This window comes from Octopus sinensis, linkage group LG23, assembly GCF_006345805.1.
Source record: "Octopus sinensis linkage group LG23, ASM634580v1, whole genome shotgun sequence".
In the NCBI taxonomy this organism is placed as follows: domain Eukaryota; kingdom Metazoa; phylum Mollusca; class Cephalopoda; order Octopoda; family Octopodidae; genus Octopus; species Octopus sinensis.
Window position 1 is genome coordinate 30,216,919 of NC_043019.1, and position 19,619 is coordinate 30,236,537.

Below are 19,619 nucleotides of genomic sequence, written 5' to 3' on the forward strand. Positions count from 1 at the left end.
CCGTCGAAGAAAAACAGAGAAAGCTTATTAGATCAGACGATAGATGATGATATATAAAGAGATAGGAAAGAGTGGGAGGGAATGATTAGACAAGAGGGATGATAGAGGGAGAGAGAGAAAGAGTGGGAGGGAATGATTAGACGAGAGGGATGATAGAGGAGAGAGAGAGAGAGAGAGAGAGAGAGAGAGAAAGAGTAAAAGCAGAGAGCAAGAGGCAGAAAGTCAAGACAGATAGAGACATAGGGAGAGAGAGAGAGGAAGTGAGATCACGTAAAAAGTGTAATAAGTTTTCAAACAGAGCATCGACCCTGCGTGGAAATGACTCTACCGTTTGGCCCGTTGGGCTTACGATGTCTGTCTCGCTCTGTTCTGTGTGGACGGAATGTTAAAACTGTTTTCTTACAACAAACCACATCTGCTGGACGATATGTGCACAACATTGCTAAGAAAGGTTGGACACCTTAGTCGCATTTAAAATATTTCATTTAAAAAGTAAACAACAATGTATCCCTTTAAATTTTTTGCGCCCACCCTCCTACATTTTTTTCTTTCTTTTTTTCTCATTAGCGCAAATTACAAGCTTATTATTGTCGCCGAATTTCTTTCTTTTCTCCGTTTATTTTTAACTGCCCCCCTCCTATTTGTGAAAATATTCTACCTTCTTTCTCTTTCTGTTTTTTCTTCTGTCTAACCGTATTGTCTTTAAAATTCCAGCATGACTTGAAAAAATAACATATGTAAATTGTTATTGTTGTTGCAATGGTCGTTTAGCCCCAGGTCAACCCTGGTTGAGTAGCCCTTTGATTAAAGGCATTTCCAAGTTGTGACCATTTCGTTGTCTTTCACTTCGAAACAGTGCACACAGGCCCGTAATATCTAATGTCTTCCTATTGGAAGAGATATTGTTGCTATTTCTAGCTAATCGAGCAATCAGATATCAGTTTTAGGTTGCTGTTGTTTTGCTCTGGAACTCTGGTTGAACAAACCTATGATTAAATGCATTCCAGCCGTGATCGGCCGTCGTTTTTAAGGGTATCAAAATAACATTACCTAATGTGCGCTTTCATTTATCTAACCGTAATTTGAGGGAGGTTTAGCTGCTATGTTTTGCATGTCGAGCGACGAGACTGAGACTCTGCTCCTTCTTTAGGCAGTCTTCAAAGATTGACAAATTTGTAGGGAGACAAGGGGGTTAGCTTCCACGCGGTCGCTCTGACCTACTCCAAGAAACTAGAAATCTCCCTTAAATCATTCCCTATCGTACTTAAAGATACAAAAACAAAGGCACAGACAACGTATTTATTCAAAGATATACAAAACTATGCGTGGTGGTCACGACTAGAACACCATTAATAACAGATCCGCTTTATAAGGTGGAGTCATATCTAATAACTATATTTCACACAAGCGTCAGTGTACGACCTGCTAGAAAGAGCAGTCAATTCTTCATTAGATCTCACGCTCCCGTCTTACAATCTTAGTACACTGTGCCTGAAAAAGATTATGGGCATGGCTGGAAGGTTTTTGATTACAGGCCTACTTTATCAGATTAAACTTGGTGTTCAATAATAACTATAGCCTTCACAAACCAACAGAGCCACTACGTGGTCGTTCGACGTGTTGGATATAACATCTAAATCTCTCTCTTAAATCACATCTTACCATTCTGAAAAATAATTGGATAATGAAATCTTAGGTGAATTGTGCTTGGAAAATAAGATGGGATGTTCATGGTTGGAAAGCCTTTAGTCATAGATTAGTTTTAATCAAACCTTAATTAAGCAACAGTAGTAACAATTATATAAGTGGCTACTCGACCTGCTAGAAATGGCAGCTAAATTCGCTTTAGATCTTACTTGACGGTCTCAAAGAAGTTTATAGCTCATATACTAAGCTGGATACTGAAGTATTGCATTCACGATACCTTAATAAAAGCTGGGAATATCGCAGCTGGAGTACCTTTCATTATGGGTTGCCTCGTTTAGGTTTGATATGGGGCCAGCCCCGATTAAGATTATATAACAATTCAAATAAGTTTCTGTAACAAGATCAGTTGCATCACTACATTTCGTTTTCGACAAATCCGATTTGTCGAAAAAGAAACTTATTTGAATTGTTTTCAAAAGTCTTGTTGGACTGGAATTATTAAATCATTAATGAAAGTGAATGAACATAATCTTAAGTACAGAGAGTACGTGTCTGTCTGTCTGTCTATCTATCTATCTATCTATCTATCTATCTATCTATCTATCTATCTATCTGTCTGTCTGTCTGTCTGTCTGTCTGTCTGTCTATTTATCTATCTATCTATCTATCTATCTATCTATCTAGATAGATAGATAGATAGATAGATAGATAGATAGATAGATAGATAGATAGATAGATAGATAGATAGATTTTAACCATGGTAAACTTGTACAACATTTTGACGAAGATGAAAGAATTATGACAATACAAACTCTACTTAGCAATAATAAATCTCTGAACGAGATGTAAACAGTAACTGCTCGACAACGTAAAGTATACTAGCCACCGGAGACAATGATCTCCTGGGGCTAAAAGCTACAGTAACACCCACCCTTAGTGGTTAGCCATATTGAGATGGCTAATAAACTCTACTTAGTTTTCACATAAAGAGCTGGGAGGGATCCAAAACTTCATTCTCTCTCTCTTTCTCTCTGTCTTCCCTCTCTCTTTTACGGGATGCTGGTTTTTATCAATTTGAGAACAACTAGTTTAGCCTTCAAGTCCTGATCGAGCAAACCTCTTTGATCTAAGTCCGTATGGTAATCTGTGTCGCAGGCACAATCCACCTGTTCCCACATTAATATGTGTTTTAAGTCTAAAACGAGAGGATGGTGTGAGTTGAGGGGATATTTGGCAACTATTTCTAGCAGATCGAACGATCACATAGAGGCTCTTGCTTAAAGCTATTGAGCTCCAGATCAGCCAGGAATATCTGTTAATAATAAGTTTTTCTTTTAAGGTGTGACTTTGGTTTTAAAGGGAAATTCGTCTGCTAATTCAATGAGGTTTGACAACTACGGCTATGCTAGATCCATTAACATTGTCATTTTGCTGCACAATTGTAAAAACAAAAATACTTCTTTCTTGAAGTTTTGCTGGGCCGGGGGCTAGTTAATAATTCGACCTCAGTGGTACATATTTATTATATGTTAATTATTCGACCTCACTGGTACATATTTCATTGACCCCGAAAAAATGAAATGCAAGGTTGACCTCGGTGGAATTTGAACTCGGGCAATAAAAGTTCTTATAATGTTTTAATTCTGCCGTCCTTATGATATCATTTCTCATATACATATTTGTATTATAATACATAAAGCAAGGAATAGTTCTTCTTTCCCTTATCCGACTTGGTTTATAAATAAACAGGTGCAGGAGTGGTTGTGTGGTAAATAAGCTTGCTTCAAAACCATATAGTTCCGGGTTCAGTCCCCCCGCGTAGAACCTTGAGCAAGTGTCTTCTACTACAGCCTTGTGAGTGGATTTGATAGATGGGAACTGAAAAGAAGCCTGTCTTCTATATTTATTCTATATCCAGAATAAGTCCTGGTGTCGATTTGCTCGACTAAAGGCGGTGCTCCAGCATGGCCGCTGTCAAATGACTGAAACAAGTAAAAGAATATAATACAAACACCACGAAAAGATAGCTACGTGCGTGAATGGTTTTCTATATTTATTCTATATCCAGAATAAGTCCTGGGGTCGATTTGCTCGATTAAAGGCGGTGCTCCAGCATGGCCGCAGTCAAATGACTGAAACAAAATACAAACACCACGAAAAGATAGCTACGTGTGTGAATGGTTTTCTATATTTATTCTATATCCAGAATAAGTCCTGGGGTCGATTTGCTCGACTAAAGGCGGTGCTCCAGCATGGCCGCAGTCAAATGACTGAAACAAGTAAAAGAATATAATACAAACACCACGAAAAGATAGCTACGTGTGCGAATGGTTTTAGCTCTTTATTTATTTATAGTATTTTCATGGTAATTGTATCACATTGTAACTTGGTTAAGTAGTTAAAAGTTGTTTGCCGTTTAGTAATTTGTAAACTAGTTTTTCACACGAGATAGATAATATCAAGGTAAACTTTCTACTTCACACCCACGTGTTATGTTTGTTTGTTTTCTGTTATCGTTCCAGCTAGGAAGCTAGAAATAAACCGCATAATAATATCGGAAACGAAAATACGCTTCTTGCTTTTGTTTAATCATCGTCTGGTGGTGGTGTTTTTCTTACTAATTTTTAATTTTTTTTTTAGCAGTAGTTAGAATGGTGGATATAGTGTAGCATCGTCTGAATTCTTGGTATTATTGTAGAGAGTACTCTAGCAACCGTTTTCAGTCAAGCTTGTAGCAAAATTCCATTCCCTTTCCTTTCTTTTTTTCTATCTATCTATCTATCTATCTATCTATCTATCTATCTATCTATCTATCTATCTATCTATCTATCTATCTATCTATCTATCTATCTATCTATCTATCTATCTATCTATCTACCTTATCTGTCTGTCTATCTATCTACCTATCTACCTGTCTGTCTATCTTTCTATCTATATATCTATCTATCTATCTATCTATCTATCTATCTATCTATCTATCTACCTTATCTGTCTGTCTATCTATCTACCTATCTATCTATCTATCTATCTATCTATCTATCTATCTATCTATCTATCTATCTATCTATCATAATAATAATGATAATGAAATTATTGTGTATAGTGCTCAGGTGCACTGCAACTCATCAAAAGTGCATGTACAGTACATAGAATTATGTGCAAAAGTCAGGGAAGTGAACAGTGTATGAGTCAGGATATACATGTGTGCATGCATATGGAGGTGGGGATATCAGGTGTAGTGTTGGTGAATATCAGGAAGCATTGAGGTTTTAGAACATGCAATGTCTCAGCAGCTAACAACTGATGCAAGTAGTTTGTTCCATGCTTCAGCAACTCTGAGTGTGAAAAAATGTTTCCTGAAGCCATGGGTGCTTTGCTGTTTTCTGACTTTATTGGCATTCCCATGTGTGTTAGACACATGGACCTCAAAAATGTGCTCAAGGTGGTTGTTGGCATGATGGTTAATAATTTTGTAGATGTTTACCAAGTCAGTTGCCAGATGTATCTCTATTAATGCAATGAGCTTCTTTCAGTTTCCATCTACCAAATTCATTTACAAAGCTTTGGTCAGCCTGAGGCTATAGTAGAAGACACTTGCTCAAGGTTCTATGCAGGAGGACTGATCCCAGAACCATTTGGTTGGGAAGCAAACTTCTTACCACACAGCCACACTTTTATACTTTGGATGGTAACCTTAATTTATTTTGCAATTTGAATGGCAGCTTTAATCACCTGGACCCAAGACCTCTGAAAAGAATTTGGTAACAGAAAAGACTGTATTCATGTGCTATGGGTGATATTTTTTCAAAATTCAAAGGATCTGTGAGTTTTTGTTTCTTTTTAGGAAGGGGCCGAGCAGATAGTTAAAGGCCTTTCCTTGGTTCTTGGGGCCTCAGACCAATGTACCATTTGAACCCCTCTCTTCTGGTTGCCTGTTTGGACAGGCTATTGTGTTTTCTTTTTATGCAATGAAAACTGTCAAATTTAGCTCAAAGACCTTGTGTGTGTGTATATATACAGTGGGCAGTGAATAGACTGTTGTCTAAATTATGCAAAAATGAAAATAACACTGACACCTCATTTTAACAGATATATTTACCAAAATTACATAAAAATATCTTGAAATCCTAAAGAGTAAATTTATTCAATAAAATCGCCATTGGCTTCAACCAAGGCCTCCAGACAACTTCAGAATCTCCTGCAGCTCTTCTGGACAGTCTCCTTGTTTAAGTTGGTGAATGCTGCCATAATCCTTGCCTTCAGTTCATCTTTTGTGTTACGAGGAGTTTTGTTGGTCTCTCACTCAACTGCATCCCACACATAACAATCAAGGGGGTTGCAGTCTGGGGAGTTAGGTAGTTAGATGTTAGGGGTGATGTGGTCACATAAATTGTCTGACAGCTATAACTGGGTTCACCTGCTTGTGTGGCATAGTGCAGAGTCCTGTTGCCAGATACAGGGTCTTCCAGCAGCCACCCTTGTGACCGAGGGAAGCACTACCTTCTCCAGGCACTTGATGTAGGCCTCCGTGTTCAGTCTGAGGCCATGTAGAAAGATGAATTGAGGCATTATGTCACCATCACTAGTGATCTCTCCAAACACCATGATGTTGACTGGATGTTTGATTTTTTATCACTCTCAGTACATATTCTCAAACACTCTGAAATGTTCGTATTGGAGCTTCCAGCATGAATGCCAAGCAGTACAGCATGTTGTTTTCAAATTTCTGGCAGAGTGAATTGTGCCATGGTGCTGTTTTTCTCACAGACAGTGCCCAACTGACCCTACTATATTGTGTAGTCAACAAAATCAAAAACAAACGAAGTGCATGTGCAAAATTAAAATTATAAAATGGTGACAATTTATCCATTGTACCCTGTATATAACATTTTTTCACGCTCAGAGTTGCTGAAGCATGGAATAAACTGCCTGCGTCAGTTGTGGACTGCCATGACACTGCATCCTTTAAGGCCCTCATGCTTTCCGAAATCTGCCGAAACTACACCTGATTATATATACACTTTAGATGAGTTGTAGTGCACCTGAGCACTGTACACAATTATTATTATTATTATTATAATAATAATAATAATAATAATAATATAGCTCTCATATTGTATCCGTTTCTTTCCTTGTTATATTTACAGATTCTGTTACTGTTGAACTGATAGGCAAAATATGTTTGATCGGGTTAAACTGTCCTGAAAAGAAGAATGCTGTTAATTCTCAAACTGCTCACAGTCTGTATCGGGCTTTTCAGGACTTTGAACACAATGACCAGACACATGTTGCGGTATTATTTGGTAAAGGTAAGTGTGAGATTTTGTTTGTTTATGACCGTATTGTGATAGATGGGTTTCTTTTAATTCTTTTACTTGTTTCAGTTATTTGACTGCGGCCATGCTGGAGCACCGCCTTAAAGGGTGTTAGTTGAAGAAATCGACCCCTCCCCCAGGACTTATTGTTTGTAAGCCTAGTACTTATTCTATCGGTCTCTTTTGCCGAACTGCTAAGTTACTGAGATGTAGACACACTAGCATTGGTTGTCGATGGCAGGGGGCATAAACACAAACACTCACAAATATATACATACATTATATTTATATATATATATATATATATATATATATATATATATATATATATATACATGATGGGCTTCTTTTCAGTTTCTGTCGACCAAATCCACTCACAAGGCTTTGTTCGGCCCGAGGCTATAGTAGAAGACACTTGCCGAAGGTGTCACACAGTGAGACCCAGAACCATGTGGTTGGGAAGCAAGCTTCTTACCACACAACCACACCTGTGCCATAATGAATACAAAACTTTTATATATATATATATATATATATGTATCTCACCATCATCATCATTTAATGTCCGTTGTCCTTGCTGTCGTGGGCTGAACATTTTGACCGGGGACAGAAACCAACTTTTTTATGCGATTGGTACTATTTGTATTCCAAATGTAATGATTTTCATTTTCCATTCTCTAGGTGGCAATTTCTGTGCAGGGTTTGATCTCAAAGAACTTGCAGATGAATTTCGAAGTGCTGAAGTTGCCTTGCCTGATTCCCCAAGTCGAACAGAACGTGCTCCAATGGTATTTCATTGAAGTTTTTTTTCCATTTCTCTTATAATGCTTTTGTTACCATATAACTAATATTAGTTTGCCAGCCTCATCTGGCACATAAAAGCACCCACTACACTCACGGAGTGGTTGGCGTTTGGAAGGGCATCCAGCCGTAGAAACATTGCCAGATCAGACTGGGCCTGGTGCAGCCTTCTGGCTTCCCAGACCCCAGTTGAAACGTCCAACCCATACTAGCATGGAAAGCGGACGCTAAACGATGATGATGATGATGATGAATAGTATTTGCGACTAGAAAATGAATATAAAAACTTTATTTTGTAGCTTAACATGCCATGGAGACACACATATGCATATGTAGGCACAAAAAAAAAAACTAGCACTCCGTTGGTTATGATGAAAAAGGTTCCAGTTGATCTGATTAACAGAACAACTTGTTTGTTGTGATGTTCATTTTACGGATTGGCACCACAGGTTTTTTGTTGTGGTTGGTAACGTCATGTTTGATAGCGTTGGCAAATTTTAAAATAACCACAAAACGAAATATTGTATAAAAAAGCTAAGATTGTCAACGACTAATGAATCGAGGTTCAGACGTCTAGAGTCTAGATGGAAACAACCAGTCAAAGAGAAGAAAACGAAGAATCTGCAGACATTATTTAACAATTTCTATGACGAACTTCTGGACATATTTATAATCAAACAGATAAAAGTAGTTGTTGCACTTGAAGGATACAAATAAACTGTACATATCGCTTACAGCCATATCATGTTGAAACCATCAGTTCTCGTCTGATCACTGAAGTTAAGCAATGTTGAGCCTAGTTAGTACTTAGATGGGTGACCACTTGGGAAACCTAGGTGCTGTAAGTGTCACACAGTAGGCGTAGGAGTGGCTGTGTGGTAAGTAGCTTGCTTACGAACTACATGGTTCCGGGTTCAGTCCCACTGTGTGGCACCTTGGGCAAGTGTCTTCTACTTTAGCCTCGGGCCGACCAAAGCCTTGTGAGTGGATTTAGTAGACGGAAACTGAAAGAAGCCCGTCATATATATGTATATATATGTGTGTGTGTGTGTGTATCTGTGTTTGTCCCCCCAACATCGCTTGACAACCGATGCTGGTGTGTTTACGTCCCCGTAACTTAGCGATTCAGCAAGAGACTGATAGAATAAGTACTAGGCTTACAAAGAATAAGTCCTGGGGTCGACTTTCTCGACTAAAGGCGGTGCTCCTGTATGGTCACAGTCAAATGACTGAAGCAAAAGAATAAAATAGTAAAAGAGTAATATTTATCTCTTTTTGTGTTAATAAACTAACAGATTCCACAAGACTGTCCTATTGCTATAATCCTTGAATTATTGGTCAAGTCTGTATTTCCAGTCAGTCACTTTGCTTTGTGTCTTGATCCCAAGGTATTTATTTCCTTTTGTGGTAGTAAGTGAACAGCTTCCACATTGCTTGTGAAAATTAACATGCAAGTGGCTGAGCACTCCACAGACACATGTACCCTTAATGTACTTCTTGGATAGATTCAGCATGAAAGAATGTGACATGTCTGGCCCTTTGAAATACAGGTATGACTCACTTTTGCCAGCTGAATGCACTGACTGGTGCAATGTGAAATAAAGTGTCTTGCTCAAGGATACGATATGTTGCCAGGAATTGAACTCATGACCTTACAATCGTGACCCAAATACCTTAACCACTAAGCCACACACTTTCTCTATAGACATATCATAATCATCATCGTTGAATGTCCATTTTCCACGCTGTCATGGGTTGGACGTTTTGACTGAGGGCTGGTGAGCCAGAAGGCTGCACCAGGCTCCAATCTGATCTGCTGGATGCACTTCCTAATGCCAACCACTCCAAGAGTGTAGTGGGTGCTTTTTACATGCCACCAGCATGAGGGCGAGTCTGCTGGCACTGGCATCAACCATGCTTGAATGGTGCTTTTTACATGCCACTGGCATGGGACCAGTCAGCCAGCACGGGACCAGTCAGCCGGCACGGGACCAGTCAGCCAGCACGGGACCAGCGAGCTAGCATGGGACCAGTCAGCTGGCACTGGCATCAACCACGCTCAAATGGTGCTTTTTATGAGCCCCCAGCATACACAGATACGCATACACATGCATACACGTGATCATACTTACACAAAATAGAGAAACAAATGTCGATAATATTTTAGTTATGTAAGGATCTATATATTGTATAATATATGTTAGCAGAAAAATATTTTATAACTTGTCTTATTCCTATTTTGATGCATGAATTTATCGCATTGTTAGGCATCGGCATGGTTGTATGATTAAGAAATTTGCTTCCCAACCCTGTGGCCTTGGGTTCAGTCCCATTGCGTGACACATTGGCCAAGTGCCTTCTACTATAGCCCCAGGCCAACAAAAGCCTTGTGAGTGGATTTGGTAGATGGAAATCGAAAGACACCTGTCGCATATATGTGTGCGTATGTGCATGCATTCATGTGCGTCTTTGTCTTTCTGTTCGTCCTCCACCACTACTTGACAACTGGGGTTGGTTTGTTTGTGTCCCTGTAACTTATCAGTTCAGCCAAAGAGACTGATTGAATAAGTACCAGGCTTTAAAAAAAAGAGTAAGTATTAGGGCCAACTTTGCCTTTCAGCCTTTCAAGATCGATAAAATAAGTACCAGTGGAATACTGGGGGTCAATGTAATCAACTAGCTCCCTCCCCCAACTGAGTACTGGGATCGATATAAACAGCTGTCTCCCTCCCCAGAAAATCCAGGCCTTGTGCCTATAGTAAAGATTATTATTATTATTAAAAAGGCGGCAAGCTGGCGGAATCATTAGCATGACAAATGAAATGCTAAGCGGCATTTTGACTGTCTTCAAGTTTTGAGTTCAAATTCTGCCGAAGTCAATTTTGCCTTTCATCCTCTTGGGGTCAATAAAATAAGTACCAGCTGAGTAGTGGGGTCGATGTAATCGACTTTCCCCCTCCCCCAAATTTCAGGCCTTGTAGTAGAAAGGATTATTATTATTATTATTATTATTATTATTATTATTATTATTATTATTATTATATTTTCTAGGAAACTGAGTTGTTTTTCTCTAGTTTTGTGGTTTGGAATTATTTTATAGGGTCCAACACGAATGTCATTTTCTAAGCCTGTCATAGCAGCTGTTTCTGGTTATGCTGTAGCTGGTGGTTTGGAGCTAGCACTTATGTGCGATTTGAGAGTTGTTGAAGAATCAGCTATCATGGGTGTCTACAACCGGAGATTAGGTAAAATGTGTTTTTATCTTTTTCTGTCATTTTCTTCTTTTTCTTTGTTTTCTTTTCTTTCTTTCTTTCTTTCCTTTGTCTTTCTTGTATTGTTATTATTGAGTGAGACAGCAGTGCATGCCATTAAAGTGACACTGGGGTAAAATATACGAAACCAGTATACCCATCATGACTACCCGTCTGATAAGGGTACACCAGGCACATACATCACAACCATATGTGTGCAACATGGCGATCTCATATCAAGATAAACAGCACATGACCTTGCAGGTGGGGGCCCAGTTAGAATTTTCTTCTGGTTGATTAGCCCATCCCACTCAAAAGGTCCCTGAATAAGGGTTGTTTAAGGATGTTGAACGAAACACCCATGTTTCCAAAGGTGAATTATCCAAACCGCTAAGAATTCCTTTCAACACACGGCTATGATGCTCCCCCACTTATCATTATTATTGAGTGAGAGAGTAGCACATGCCATCAAAGTGACACCGGGGTAAAATATACGAAGTCCAGTATATCCATCATGACTACCTGTCTGCTAAGAGTACACCAGGCACATGCTTCACAACCATATGTGTGTGACATGGTGATCTCATATCAAGATAAACAGCACATGACCTTTCAGCTGGGGGCCCAGTTAGAATTTTCTTCTGGTCAAGTAACCCATCCTGCTCAAAAGGTCCCTGAATAAGGGTTTTTTAAGGATGTTGAACAAAACACCCGTGTTTCCAGAGGTGAATTATTCAAACCCCAAAGAATTCCTCTCAACACATGGCTATAATGCTCCCCAACTACTTCTGCTCGTGGTCTCAGAGATGCACATATCGTCAGCCACTAAGGGACATACTCAACTGGTTACGGTCAAACAACTGACAAGCAAATCTGTGGTATTGAGCAGAATATTTGCTGTAGCCCATCTTTTATACCAAGACAAAACAATGTACATGATAACACTTCCAATCAGTTAAGATCAGAAGCCATTATTATTATTAAGGCAGTGTGCTGGCAGAATTGTTAGCATGCTGGATGAAATGCTTAGTGGTATCTTGCCTGTTGCTATGTCCTGAGTTTAAATTCCGCCGAGGTCAACTTTGCTGTCCATCCTTTCAGAGTTGATTAAATAAGTACCAGCCAAGTGCTGGGGTCGATGCGATTGACTAGTCCCTTCCCCAAAAACTTCATGCCTTGTGCCTATAGTAGAAATTATTATTATTATTCTATGTTTGACTTTTGCTTTATATTTGCACAAGCTGGTTCCAAGTCTCACCCAGAGACCTCAAGAGACAAGTTGGAAGTTCATGTTGGTGTTATGCCTAGGATGCCATATATTTGGTTTTGTACTTAGTGTTGTACTAGTGAATGTCTAAAAAAAACCATACGAAAATTATGTTTGTTTTAAAACTTGAGATTACATAGAAAGTATTTTGCGTAGAATATGAGCAGTTCCCATGAGCACTATCTTTTGAATTTCTGCCATTATTATCATTAATATTATTATTATTATTATTATTATTATTATTATTATTATTATTATTATTGTTATGATTATTGTCATTTACTTTTAATCTGCATGTTTGATGCAATCACTTGCCGGGGCACACCCAGCGCCCTAGGGCAAGTGAAGGTTAAGAGTTGTTGAAATATAGCTGAAAGCTTGGGGAGGGGAAGTAGAGAAATATCTCCATGTAATACAACATTATTATTATTATAATAATATAGATGATGAGGATGATGACGAGAATGACTTTACAGGTGTTTCCCCTCAGTTTCCTTAATCACAACAGTCAGTAGACAGTAGTTATTTGTTAAGCTAAGAATAACAAAAACTATGAAATAAGAATCTTACACATTTGGCCAAGTCCCACCACATAAACTTCACTTGTGGTTGTTACTTTTGCCATTGTTTTTTGTGTTCAAATTTGACCCCAATTGATAAAAGACAATCCAGCCATGATCATCTTCCCAACCCTTATTTTAGACATAGGTTACCCTCCACAGTTAGCTCCCCCAAAACTCGTTTCTGTTTGGTATTTTATTCCCATATTCTTTTTCTTAATCTTTCCAGGAGTCCCCCTTGTTGATGGTTGCACAGTAAGATTACCAAAACTCATTGGTTTATCTCGTGCCATGGATTTAATTCTGACCGGTCGGCCAGTCGACAGTAAAGAAGCTCTCCAAATTGGTCTTGCTAACAGAGTAGTTCCTAACGGGACAGGTAATTATTGTTATTGTATATTCTGTACTACTTTAAAGGGCCTTGTGGTTCTCGAGGAAGGAGAAGCAAAATATTTAGAGATTACACCTCGTTATTCTCACACCAGTTCTGATAATTGTGCATCTTCTGTACAGCAACACACCTGTTTCTATCCTCATTCTTAATAACTCTCTCTCTCTCTCTCCTTCTCTGGCCAGGTAACTGTACCTCCTCCTCTACAGCATGACATCTGTATCTGTCTCTCTTATTTCTTTATTGCCCACAAGGGGCTAAACATAGAGGGGACAAACAAGGACAGACTAAGGGATTAAGTTGATTACATCGACCCCAGTGGTACTTAATTCATCGACCCTGAAAGGATGAAAGGCAAAGTCGACCTCGGCGGAATTTGAACTCAGGACATAACAGCAGATGAAATACCACTAAGCATTTTGCCCGGTGTGCTAACATAATTATATCAACCCCAATGCTTCATTATTTACATTATTTGCATTCGGCGGATATTTGTCCTAATCTTGTTTGTTGTTAACAAAACGTTTCGGCTGATATACCCTCCAGCTTTCTTCAGGTGTCTTGGGGAAATTTCGAACCTGGGTTCTCATTCCTCAGGTATTTTTCAGCGTCGTCATTGGTGTTGGCGGCTCCTCCTCCTCTGCTGCTGTTGTTCACTGCTTGGAATTGAACTCAGAATCTTGGGGTTAGTAGCCTGTGCTCTTAACCACTATGCCATATGCCTGTGGGCATATGCTTATCTGTTACTTATTTTATCAAACTCTATCAAATACTAGAATGTTCATCTGTGACCATTTCTTTTTTTTTTTTATTACTTTATTTCAAATTTCAAATCTTAACCATTTTGCTGCAGAAACTAAATATATCCACTCCAAATTTCATTACCCTGGAAAGCAGTTTTATATCCCAATCTGTATTTTATTGGAACTATTTTCTATTGTGTGAAGGCACATGGCTCAATGGTTGGAGCATCAAGCTTACAATTGTGAGGTTGTGAGTTTGATTCCCAGACTGGGCTGCGTGTTGTGTTCTTGAGCAAGACACTTTATTTCATGTTGCTCCAGTTCACTCAGCTGTAGAAATGAGTTGCGACATCACTGGTGCCAAGCTGTATTAGCCTTTACCTTTCTCTTGGATAACATCAGTGGCATGGAGAGGAGAGGCTGGTATGCATGGGCAACTGCTGGCCTTCCATTAACAACCTTGCCCGAACTTGTACCTCTGAGGGTAAATTTCTTGTACCTCTGAGGGTAAATCCCATGGTCATTCAAGACCGAAGGGGGTCTCCCATTTTCTATTGAAATACATCAAATTCATTGAGGCAAAGTGACTGGCAGAGAATACCAATTCTAATTTTTTTAGTAGATATTTAGCATCATTACTGGAAGAATAACCATGAAATTTAATTTTGTAATTTAAGAGTTAACGAGTTTTAAAATCTTTTCTTCCCACAGCTATTGGCCAAGCAACACAGTTAGCTCTATCTATTTCAAGATATCCACAAGTGTGTCTTCAAGCTGATCGCAGATCTGCATATTATTCTTGCTATGATGCCACATCCCGACAAGAAGCTTTACAGTATGAATTCCTCAATGGAAGAGATGTCTTAACGGTGGAATCTATAAAAGGTTAATTTTTGAACTAGTCTTTGCTTTGTTTATATTTAGTTATTTTGTTGTCTTTGTTTATATTTTATATCATTATCAGCAGTATCGCCCAGCGTTGCTCAGGTTTGTTTCAAATATGCTCAGGTTTGTTTTCAAAAATTGGAATTTTTGAAAAGTAAAAATTTTGCATTATGTAGCTTGTTATTCTCTTTAAGTGAACATTTTTCTGGTTGAAATACACCAAAAAATGGCGATACAGCAGTCAAAAAATCGTAAAAAATAGGGATTTTCATAGAAAAAAAGCACCTTTTTGATGTAAATAATTTTTGATGTTAACATAGTCCGATTTGAATGTTTTCTTCTACGGAATGAAGAGCAAACCTTCTTCTATCATACTCTCGATTTTGGTCAACTTGCACTGCAGGGTCTCGGAGGAGATAGTGTTAGTTGAAGGCTACCAAACCTGCCACACACAGACAACTTCAGCTTTATATATAGATTTGTGAATGATGGTATCACTGTGTACATCTTTCCAATAGGTCAATCATTGGTTCATTACTGACCAAAAGAAAGGGACTTAGTTTGAAAAGCCCTGGCTTTTCACTTTTCTTAACATGTTGATAGCTTTTATTGATATACATTGGTGACATACTTATACATGCATGCATGCTCACACACACGTACGCACACCAAATGAGTAGCATCTCCAGCAGTCACCTAATTGTTTCTCCAATATCTGATGGGAATATTATAGGTACCTGGGGGTAGATGAAAACATATCTTATGATGGTGTCTGCAACAAGGACCCTGTCACTAAAGAATATAACAGCTGGATTAGAAAAATATGGACCTTGGAACTCTCTTCATTCAATAAAACAGTGGCCTACAATGCATCTTAGTACTCACCATTTGGGCCACTTGATTGGATGCTTGATGAGATCGAAGCCATTGATGTGAAAACCTGGAAGATACTGACCAGCATAAATTAATTTTCACATCAACAGTGATGTAAACTGCATCTATCTAAAAAGAATGCAAGGAGACATAATCTTAACATCAATCCAGACTGCTTTTGAATATCACATCATATCTCTTCTGCAACATCTTTTAACCACCAAGAGTTGAAGTGCATCCCCTGATCGGGCTTGCATACATGTGGCAGATAACATTACGAGACTACCAATGTCACCTTACTAGCACTTGTGCCAGTGGCACATGAAAAGCATTCGAGCGAGGTCGTTGCCATTGCCACTGGACTGGCTCCTGTGCAGGTGGCACATAAAAAACAACATTTGAGCATGGCTGTTGCCAGTACCGCTTTACTGGCTCTCATGCCGGCGGCACGTAAAAGCACCTACCACGCTCTTAGAGTGGTTGGCGTTAGGAAGGGCATCCAGCTGTAGAAACTCTGCCAGATCAGATTGGAGCTATCTGGGTGCAAGTCCTCAGTCAAATCGTCCAACCCATACTAGCATGGAAAGTGGATGTTAAACAATGATGATGATTCAGGTCACTGCCTGGAATTGAACTCGGAATCTTGGGGTTAGTAGCCTGCGTGCTTAACCACTATGCCATATGCCCGTGGGCATAACTTAGGAATGAGAACCCAGGTTTGAAATTTCCCCAAGACACCTGATGAAGGCTGGAGGGTATACCAGCCGAAACTTTGTGTTGACAACAAACAAGATGAGGACAAATATTTGTCAAAAGTAAATAATGTATTTTGTAAATTAGTTCATTAATTGATTGATTGATTTGTTTATCTATTGTTGATAGGTGCCCAGAAATTTGTTGAAGGTTATGGAAAACACGGTGCTTTTGATACGGAAAACAAAGAGAAATGAAAACCTGATTTTGTATATAAGTGGTTTTGGAGAATTTTTTTTTTTTGCTGAAGTGATTTGCCTGACATCAAAACCAACAACTGTTATATCTAACCAAAGGATATCGTTCTTCCTCCACACTGCCAGTCCAAGAGAGTTCTCCAGGAGAATCATCATTGATTCAGCAATTCATACTGTATTGATATTTGATGCAGTGTGTGTGTGTGTGTGTATAAACAACGCATTATAATGTGCAGGCTCCCGATTCTGGGCTACGGTTCATTGTTTTAGATTCCTCCAATTCATACTGTATTTGATGCAGTGTGTGTGTGTGTGTGTGTGTGTATGTGTGTGCATAAACTATGCATTATAATGTGTAAGCTCCAGATCCCGGGCCACAGTTCATCCTTTTAGATTCCTCCAACAGTCTGAACTAAATTAAAAGACAAAAGCTTTCAGATTTTGCTTCCTAGTGGAGGTCTGTGCTTCCCCAGTTGATTGAACGTCCTTGTTTATTGGAGTATTTTCAATGATTGATTTTCCCATGGAGGTTTGAGAGAGACGCCATAAGCCGTTGACTTGTTAATATTGCCTTTATTTTTAAAGTTTTTTTTTCCTAAAATAAAATGCTTTTTTATAGCTTATGATGCTGTTGTTTTTCCTTTTTTTTTTCCTGTTTTGTTTTTAACTACTTATTCAGTGGGTGCGGATCAGCAACTTTAATAGTTTCCCAGAGCCTCTGTGAGTATTGGATGGACGAAAGAAAGTTATTCTGAGTCTAGAGATTTGACAGAAATACTTGCAACAGAGTGGACTCTATTAAATGCACCTGAAAGTCAGGTGAAACATTTGCATTTATTTTTGTGATTGTGTGGTAAGATGTTTACTTCCCAATTACATGTTTCTGGGTTCAGTCCTTCTGCATGGCAGCTTGGTCAAGTGTCTTATACTATAGTCCTGGAACAACCAAAGCCTTGTGAGTAGTTTTTAGTAGAGGAAAACTGAAAGAAGCCTGTCTTATATACAAGTCATCCTCAACTTATGACCGATTGACTTTATGACGATTGGCGCACCAGCTTCCGGCAGCAATAATACACAGTTCAGTTGAAATCTAATGGGTTTAATCTCTTAGAAATTAACCTGTCTATGGGTGATGTTAGTTAATAAACACTTCCCCTAGGTTTGGTTATCAATCCGCCACTATGGTTATCCAAAGTACTTATTCTATCATTCTCTTTTGGTTGTCAAGCGATGTTGGGGGGGCAAACACAGACACATACATATATATGTATACATGTATACGACGGGCTTCTTTCAGTTTCCGTCTACCAAATCCACTCACAAAGCTATGGTCGGGCCGAGGCTATAGTAGAAGACACTTGCCCAAGGTGCCATGCAGCGGGACTGAACCCGGAACCATGTGGTTGGTAAGCAAGCTACTTACCACACAGTCACTCCTATGCCTATGCGTAAGTTGACAACCTGTATATATATATGTATATATATATTGAATAGAGAGATATACGTATGCATGTGTGTGTTGCCTTGTATTACTATCACGTGATAGTTGTAAAATGGTTGTCATTGTCATACAAGCAGTGTCACTCATTTTAATATTCTATGCAAAGCATCTCTGGCCATGGGGTAATATTACCTTTCTTGGAAACAGGTGAGGGTTGGCAACAGGAAGGGCATCTGGCCATAGAATATCTGCCTCAATAAACTTTGACACATGCAAGCATGGAAAAATGGTCATCAGAATGATGATGGCAGCGTTGACAGCATGGTGGTGGAAGGAAGGAAGGAGCCATGGTCTTTGCAGAGCCTCCAAGACTGGTGAAATTGATTCCATTTACTGTTCAGCTTAAACTGATGCAAGTCAACACCTGCAGCAAAAACATGAACAAAGAATGGGCACTTTTATGTGCCACTGGAACAGGTGCCATTTGTAGGAGAGTCCAGTTTGCTGGACATTGTTGTAGAGCTGAAAACGAGGCAATTTCTACTCTTCTCCTCTGGAAGCCATCTACTCGCGATACCAGAGGGCACATACTCTCTTACCCTGATGTAATCGCCAGGGATACAGGCATTCAGCAATAGGACCTCCGTAATGCTATGATGGTCCGTGAAGTCTGGCGTAGCATAGTAAATTCCATTGTCTCGACCACGGTGTCACACAAATGATGATTCAGGTTACTGCCTGGAATTGAACTCAGAATCTTGGGGTTAGTAGCCATTTGTGTGACACCAGAATCTGCCATGACTGTGATTTTACTGGCTTGATGGGTCTTCTTCTCAAGCACGGCATAATGCCAAGGGTCTCAGTCATTTGTCATTGCCTTTGTGAGGCCCAACACCCCAAACACTCGAAAGTCGTTTCATATCTGTTTTAATAAGCAGTTTTCTTTTATTGGTTTCAGTCATTTGACCACAGCCATGCTGGAGCATCACCTTGAAGTGTTTTTGCTGAACAAAATTCGACTCCAGGACTTAGTTTTTAAGCTCAGTACTCTTTGCCGAACTGCTAAGTTATGGGGACATAAGCACACCAACACTGGTTGTCAAGTGATGATGGGGGTGGGGGGAAAACACAAAGACACACACATACAAACACACACACACACACACACACACACAGACACATACATATGTATATATATATACACAATCGGCTTCTTTCAGTTTCCATCTATGAAATCTACTCTTAATGCTTTGGTTAGTCCAAGGCTATAGTAGAAGACACTTGCCCAAGGTATCCCGCAGTGGGACTGAACCTGGAACCATGAGGTTGGGAAGCAAGCTTCTTACCACACAGCCTTATACATACTTTTTTTTCCAATGTATTATATTTAATTTCAACTTCAGTATTAATTTTTAGGTGTTTCTTTTTAAAATTTTTTTTATGCTTTTAAATATATTCATAGAAATCAATGTAAAGGTGGATAAATTGACTGAAG

At 39.1% G+C, this 19,619-nt stretch overlaps 1 protein-coding gene and 1 non-coding gene across 2 annotated transcripts; both read left to right on the forward strand.

The window, feature by feature from the left end:
* The first annotated feature begins 212 nt into the window (after positions 1 to 212).
* On the forward strand, positions 213 to 17,092 carry LOC115223574 (putative enoyl-CoA hydratase/isomerase YngF). The gene is made up of 7 exons (XM_029794214.2): positions 213 to 451; positions 6,795 to 6,956; positions 7,644 to 7,750; positions 10,864 to 11,008; positions 13,071 to 13,220; positions 14,687 to 14,860; positions 16,616 to 17,092. Exons 1-7 carry the CDS (start codon positions 319 to 321, stop codon positions 16,681 to 16,683), a joined length of 939 nt encoding a protein of 312 aa, XP_029650074.1. The 5' UTR covers positions 213 to 318; the 3' UTR covers positions 16,684 to 17,092.
* LOC115223729 lies at positions 8,493 to 8,611 on the forward strand. Its single transcript, XR_003882822.1, has one exon. It is a non-coding gene; the product is annotated as a 5S ribosomal RNA (ribosomal RNA).
* Positions 17,093 to 19,619: the final 2,527 nt, after the last annotated feature.

Excerpts from the sequence above, each read along its gene's own strand:
- LOC115223574 (XM_029794214.2), top strand. The coding sequence starts at position 319 with ATGACTCTACCGTTTGGCCCGTTGGGCTTACGATGTCTGTCTCGCTCT. Across the intron at positions 11,009-13,070 it reads TGTCTACAACCGGAGATTAG|GAGTCCCCCTTGTTGATGGT; the intron begins GTAAAATGTGTT and ends TAATCTTTCCAG. Across the intron at positions 14,861-16,615 it reads AACGGTGGAATCTATAAAAG|GTGCCCAGAAATTTGTTGAA; the intron begins GTTAATTTTTGA and ends TATTGTTGATAG.